At 47.4% G+C, this 7,376-nt stretch overlaps 1 protein-coding gene across 1 annotated transcript in view; it reads left to right on the top strand.

The window, feature by feature from the left end:
* Positions 1-817: 817 nt before the first annotated feature.
* The window catches only part of Adamts3 (ADAM metallopeptidase with thrombospondin type 1 motif 3), a 224,766-nt gene continuing 218,207 nt past the window's right edge, over positions 818-7,376 (top strand). Inside the window, 2 exon segments of the mRNA XM_052735341.1 lie at positions 818-1,556; positions 2,693-2,720. Of these exon segments, the coding sequence (XP_052591301.1) occupies positions 1,488-1,556; positions 2,693-2,720 (97 nt within the window). The 5' untranslated portion in view covers positions 818-1,487.

The following is a 7,376-nucleotide window of genomic DNA, read 5'->3' as shown; positions in this document are numbered from 1 at the left end:
AGCTGGAGGACAGCCTTTCCTTCAGCTCCCTAGGAATAAACAATTTATGAAGACATATAGCAAAAATTAACTGCATTTTGGCAGGATTGCCTCTTCAGGACTTGACTCCACTTCACTATTTCCAGGTGAAGTCTTGAAAATTCCACCTCAACATAAGCCTCATTACTCTGGTCTAATCTTGGGTGAGGGTGGTCCTTCAGGACAGGGAAACACCCCCACTCCCACCTCCCCATGGCCACCCTGGTCTACCCCAACTCTCAGGTCTCTGTCCTTTCAGTCCCTGAAAGCTGCAAACCGCAGAAGTCACTAGATAACTTAATCTGGCTGTAAGCAAGAGCCCCTGAGGCCTGTGTACTCTTGTGATAAACGGAAGCATCCGGCTGAGTCAAGAAAGGGAACGCGGTATCTTTGAAAACTAATATAAACGAATAAAGCATAAACAAGAGCTTTGCAGAGAAGAGTTCCCCCGCCCCCCACGCCCATCCAAGCGTAGGACGGGGATGAGTATCTGGAGAGGGGAAATCGCCCACGTCCTTGGGCTTCTCTCCGGAGACTTTTCCTTGCCTGGGCGGGAGTGGTGGTGGTAGTGAGGAGGTGATTTCCTCCAGCCCAGGTCTGGTCCCCGGACCCACCCCCTCCCTCCGCCGGTCGGGATGGGTGGCCCGCCTGGACCCTCCCTCCCCGCCCTGGTCCCATCACGGAGACCTGGGGGATGCGGGGGTCCAGGCGGCGCTTTCGCAGCCCCCGGCCGGTGCGAGTCCTGACCCTGCGCCGGGGGCGCGGGCCCCGCGTGACGTGGGCGCGCGGCGGGAGGGGCCGCCTCGGGGAGGGGGGGGGGGTTTGACTCGGCCGCCTTATTAGCGCCCGGGCGGCGGGTCGCGGGCAGAGAGCAGACGGCCCGGGCCGCGAGCAACCGGAGCGGGCGAGCGGCCCACTCCTCCCTCCTCCTAGGCGGCCGCCTCCTCCCCTCGTCCTCCCGCCCCCACTGCGTGTGCGGCGGAGGCTCCAGGGCTTGCGCTGCCTCTTTCTCCCGCTCGCTGGGCTCCGGTTCCCACTTTCCCCGGCCGCCGCGCTCCCGGGACCCGAGCCGTCTCCGTGCTGCTTAGCCTCGGCGGCCCACGGTGCTCCCAGAGCCTCTCCAAAGCAGCCCCGGGGCGCAGAGAGTGGGACGCCCCGGTCCCTTCCCCGCTTGGGTCAGCTTCTGCCCGGCTCGCAGCACCTTCTGGCTCCCGCACAGTCGGCTTGGGAGGACAGGGTGAGGAGGTGAAGTGGAAAGGACCGACAGGGCACGGGGCCAGACGCACAGCTCACGTTGCCTTTTCATTGAGCAAAGCCCAAGATCATTTTTTTTTTAAAGCTCTGCAACCCCTCCTCCCCCTTCTTCCATTTTCTTTGCGCTTTTTTTTTTAAAAAGGAAACTTATTTTGGGGTGGTTTGCGCTGGGGTAGCTGCTTTGCCCAGTAGTTGCGAAGTGCACTCGACTCGTGATGGTGTTCCTGTCACTTTGGTTGATAGCAGCCTCTCTGGTAGAGGTTAGGACGTCAGCTGATGGACAAGTAAGTGGAAAATAATAATAAAGAACTCAAACCCCACCTTTTCCCGACAGAGTTCCTCCCCTCCGTCCCCTTCACTCTCCCCTCTTCCTCTTGCTACCCTTCTGGGGCATCTTCTGCGTTCCGAGGCAGCGCGTGGAGGGCCGGGCGCTGCGCGGGGCTTGGGGTGGGGGGGGCTGGGGGCGCATTGCACCGGAGGTTGGGACAACCCTCCCCCGGGAGCCTGGGCTTATCACACCTGGGGCTTCCCTAGCCCGCGGCGACCAGGAGCAGTCCAAATGTCAGACTGCAGCCAGATCGCATCCTAGTGGGGCCAGCCGGCTGTCCCCCTTTTGCGAGGGCGCTCCGGGCGCTCTGGCGAAGTTCGGGTCGTGGATCGCGGATTCCGGAGCTCAGAGGATTTCCCTCCTCCTGACTCCCTGTTCCTGCGGGTAGCCAAGGGGACAAGGGGTTTCAAAAGTCCCCAGGCAGGACCCGGAGCTACCCAGCAGACACGTGTCCTGGGAGGACCGCGGCCGGGCTGCAGTTTGACAGTTGGGGAGGGCCTGGGACGTTTCCTGCCCTCGCCTTTTCCGCGGGCAGCCGATGCTGGAGGCGTCTGCCGCCTCTTCCCCTCCCCCTCCGCACAACTCCTCCTCTTTTTAAAGCTAAATTGAGTGCAGCTCTGGTGCCTTTCGGCCCTGCCCCCACTCTGTGGAGACTCAAGGTGAAGCTGATGCTCTCAGAAGAGTCTTTGAAGGAGGCTCAGGCTGGCCAGCCTTTTGTAGTAAATCAAATCATCGCTGAACCGGTGGGACTCTCACTGCAGGATTTCTCTGTGAGTTTTTGTAGCCTCTCTGGTCTGGTGACCTAGTATTGGAGTTTTCCGAAGAGGCCATTGAGGGTCACTATTTATTTTACTGGCTTCACAGATACTAAAATTAAAGCCGGCCAACAAGTCATCGAATTGGCTCATGCTCCTGTCGCAGGAACCTTCTAGGAACTAAGTACGGTTCAGCCTTCAGGCAGCAATTCCAGTCTCTCAGTCTCCTGATTAACCAGCTCCCGAAAAGCACTGATTGGTAGAAATAAATGGCACAGGGCGATAAGATGAAACCCAGTAACTGTTTCTTTTTCTTACTCCCTCCCCCCCCTTCTAGGCTGGTACTGAAGAAATGGTGCAAATAGGTAAGCCTCCTTCTCAGATGTCACTCTTACCCTAGCTGAGAGCAGGGAACAAAGTAAGCTAAGCAAAAGAACTGTTTCTGCAAGTTTTCTAATTAGTGGTTAAAATAATTCGTAGTCTGGAATCACTTCGACTCTTCCGCTTTCCGTGGGAGGGTCCTTTCTTCCCCAGGCTAAATTAGAGTGGTGTCAATAGCCTCCCTAGTAGTTCAACTTCTCAAGCATTAATTTGTTACTGATTCGGTGCGAGCCACTCGTAAGCACTGGGAGGGTTAGAATGGAACACAAGAGATACATAAAGTCAGACCATCAGCTTGTGTGACCTAGGGAGAGACAAATTTGGTTATAACCGGAGATAGTTGTAGGGATGCCAGGAAGAAAGGGGAAATAATCAGAGAATTCACATTTTAATTTTCTTAAGTTTGTCTGCTTCGTCTTGACTTCTTTTAGTCCATAAAATTATTCCATAAAATAATTATCTTCAAATATGCAAGATACTGTTAAGGCCCTTTGCTAATAAAATTAGGTAATACTTGAGTAATACCTGGTGCTGGGGGGAGGGCTATAATTACTCCCATTTTACCAGAGAGGAGACTAAAGTTCAGAGTATGTGATTTGTAACAGGTTACTCCAAAAACAGTGGTCATTTTTTTGAAGTTGTTCATAATACTATGTTTTGAATGCTCACATTTGGAAAGCTAGGCTACAATTAACATCCTATAATACACATATTAAAAATTATCCTATGTGTATGGGGTGTTTGCCTATGTGTCTGTTCACATATGTGCAGTGCCCAAGGAGGCCAGAAGAGGGCATCAGATCCCCTGGGTCTAGAGTTACAGATGGTTGTTAGCCACCATGTGGGTACTGGGAATTGAACTGGGGTACTATGAAAGAGCACCCGGTGCTCTTAACCACTGTTTTAGTTTTTTCTCTATTGCTCTGAAGAGACACCATGATCAAGGCAACTTAGAGAAGGAGTTTATTTGGGGCCTAGAGTTTCAGAGGGTTGGAGCCCAATCTATCATAGCCTGGTAATATAGCCATGGCAGCAGGCAGGCAGGAATGATGTGGAGCTGTAACCGAGAGCTCACATCCTGAGATACAACCACAAGGGAGAAAGAGACTAATGGAATGGCACGAGTCTTTTGAAACCAAAACCTACCCCTAGTGACACACCTCCTCCAACAGAGCCCTTCTCCTAATCCTTCCCAAACACTTCCACCAAGTCGGGGCAGAGTATTCAAGTACATGAGCCTACAGGGGACGTTCTGATTCAAACCACCGCACCATCTATGATAACACATTTTATTCAAATTACTTGAAAAGAGAATCTTAGTTTTGGCAGAGCTTTCCTCGCTGTGAATTTTGTAGTTTTGAAGTGACAGTATAAAATCTGTTTGTTGAGACTGGGTTTCACATAGCTCAGGGTTGGCCTGGAACTCACTAGGTAGGCAAGAATGTCCTGGAACTTCCGATCCAAGTGCTGGGATTAGAGGTATCTGCTATCACACCAGGCTGTGAAGTCATTCCTTTTTTTTTTTTTTTAAGAGGAAAGTTATCCCTACTGCTGCAAACTTGGTTACAAGTCACCGACGACTTACTAAATGCTGGGTATCCTGTTAATTGCTTGATGTGCGTTGTCTCGTCCGATTCTCACAATCTCAGGATGGGCGAGGTGTGTCTGTTACTGAGACAAGGAAACTGCCGCATCTACAGCTGCCTGCTGCCGTGCACAGTGAGGGCCATACTTGTTAGCTAGTGGGTGAAGCCGATATCCAGGCCCAGAGCTGGGTCTAAATGTCCTCTGACTTAGGATGAGATTATGTTTTGTAGACCCATTGTGAATTGGAACTATTATAAGTCAAAATGCATTTAACATACCTAACTTAGGGAGTGGGAAAGCCTAGCTGAAAGTGCAGCTGTGTTGAGTACTGGTGTGGATTGATGGTAGAGATGCTGCTGCTCAGTGTGTGAAGATGTCAGTTCTGTTAGCGCTATTTTGAGAAGGATCAGAATTCAAAGTTGTATAGTTTCTCCTCAGTCCATTTGCCTTTTGCAACACTGTGGAGCTATGAATCACTTATACATGCAGCATGCATGTATGGAAATTGTACTTGGGGCTTCGTGTTGTGAGTCTCTTCCCCAGTCTTAGAGTTTAAGTGGCCAGAGCAGGACAGAAGGGAGGATGGCTGCTGAGCATGTGCTGCGAACTGCCTAAGAAGAGGCATTAGTTTCGTGGTGATTGATTGCACTCAGCCATCTATCTATCTTTTTAAAGGAAAAACAAACAAACAAACAAAACCAAAAAGCAAAACAACAACAACAAAAACCAAACCCTCAAGTAGAAAAAGAACAGTCTTAGTTTTATTAACTTATTTCATCAGCCACTCCAGCATTTCAGGATGTAATTAAAAAGGTGTTTTAAGATGACCCATTCTTCCAACACATTGTTTATTCTGTTTATTCACAGAATAAAATGTGTTGCTCTGATGAAGTTTTCAGATAGAATCAGGATGCTCTCATGCAAGAGGTCCGGGATTGGCTTTGGTCCAGACCTTTTGTTGGTATCAATTACTTTCACAATTCTTTCTGCAGAAAAGAAAACAGTGCAGGTGTGCTTAAATTTTAGCTTGAAGATGATGAGTCAGCAACCTGGCAGGGGCACTCTTGGTGCTCTTAGGTTGTATTCCTGGAGATTTATAGCGTTTGTCTCTCTATTCCTGTTCTATGGGATTCCTCTTGGCTATTTTCATTTTATTTACTATACTCAAGTTTAATGAAAACAAAAAAGAACAGCATAAAAGATTTTGACCTTGTGTCTTGTACTAATGAAGTATAGCCATCATTTATAGTCAGTGAACGGACTCTGTGGAGTTTTAAGAATGCTCTATTTCAGAAAATCTTATCCATAGGAATGAATTCTTCTTTGCTGTCTCCATTTGAAAAGGGACTTACGGATTCAGTAACATGCACTTCTGTGTATTTAACTGTTTCTTTGGACAGCCAATCATTTGAAAGGTGGATATATGCAACAGTTTGGAGATGCTGTTTGATTAATGATATATTAGGAAATACTAATCCATTCTGTAAAACTTATTTATTTATTGTTTATATCGATTGCACCACAAATTGGCTAGAGAAGTTCTATAGCTCTGAATGGTTTCTGATTATGTTTCAGGAAGAGATAAACATAATTTAGCAATAAACCACAAACTGTGGAGAAGACAAATTTGAAAGGAATGTAAGTTTCATGTGCTCGCAGGATAGTGTGTATCCAGGGTACAGCAACATCAGGACATAGCAGCTGTCTCCACCATCATCAATCCACACCAATACTCAATAGCTGCACTTCTAGCTAGACTTTTCCATTCCCTAAGTTGGGTGTATTAAATACATTTTTTGACTTATAATTTCTGATTCATAATGGGTCTACAAAACATAATCCTAAGTCCAATTAAAAAAAAAAATCTCTATGACATGTCTTAGCCCCGTAGAGTAGAAGGATTTTATTTAGGTAGAGAGATGGCAGTCTACAATGGAGGGGATGGCAGGTTAGAATACATTAGGTTTCTTACCTATATAGTCTTATAGGGGATATGGCTTCTATCTTAGCCAGTGGGGAAAATATGTTCTTTGTATTTGGGAAAGTATGACTCATTCTAGGGAAAAATAGGGAAATAGATTTTGAACTCTGATCTTGTCTGGGGCCTCTTTGTCAAGTAGGGAGAAACTACCTTCCCCCCTCCCAACCTATGCATGTTGAAATATAGTCATATATGTATGGTCAAGTATGTTTCATTAGCTCCTTGGCATGTTTCTGCTGCATGTTGGGGAGCTCTTTCTTGTCTGACTCAGCACATGGTCTTAGTGGGATGCAAAGGCATAATTGTGGGCATCTGGTTGGCTGGCTTAATTGGGTTAGGAGGCTTTTTCTGTGACACACGACGGTTCGGAAACAATTATAGTTCTGCAGAAATTGGAAAATCTGGAAAAGAATCCTCAGTCTCTTTGTTCTGAAACCATCACTTCGCTATTCTCCGAGTGTCATTTGAGGAAGGTTCATGATATTGGATTAAGCTGTCTTTCCTCAGCAACCCTGGTTGGAACTGGGGCATGTTTATTTTTCTCTGCTTTGTTTCTAGTCTTCAATTGCAAAATCCATTGCATTTCATTCTTTAGAAAGGAGCTTATCTTTGTCCACTCAGACATCTAGTTTACTAAGAAATGCTTTGTCATCATTGGGATGTATCTATATCTACATCTATACCTATATATCTATGTCTGTATCTACGCACACTTTTCAGAGTTTAGTAGAAGTCACTTACCTAATAGTTGACACGGAGTAAGGGAACACCGTCACTGCTTACCTCATGAAAGCAAAGACTCTGGCTTGAACATGGCTGTGTCTTAGTACATAAAGCCACACAGTGCCTGGTGGTCCACAGAGACTCATTACTCAGTAACTGGCTGTAGCAGGCAGGGCATTATGGCATTGAGATCTCTCTATGTTCTGGAATATCCTTAAATGCTTTGGTTCTGTGCCTTTCTTCGGGTTTAGTGAGTCCCCGAGAAAACGGTGACTATGACAATGGCTATCAGTTAATCATTCAATGTTATCAAGGTGTCTTGTGACTACTTTTATGCCGCAAAGCACAA

This window comes from Peromyscus californicus, unplaced genomic scaffold, assembly GCF_007827085.1.
Source record: "Peromyscus californicus insignis strain IS unplaced genomic scaffold, ASM782708v3 Scaffold_13__1_contigs__length_99412109, whole genome shotgun sequence".
NCBI classification, from domain to species: Eukaryota; Metazoa; Chordata; class Mammalia; order Rodentia; family Cricetidae; genus Peromyscus; species Peromyscus californicus.
This window is presented reverse-complemented; position numbering and strand designations above follow the sequence as displayed.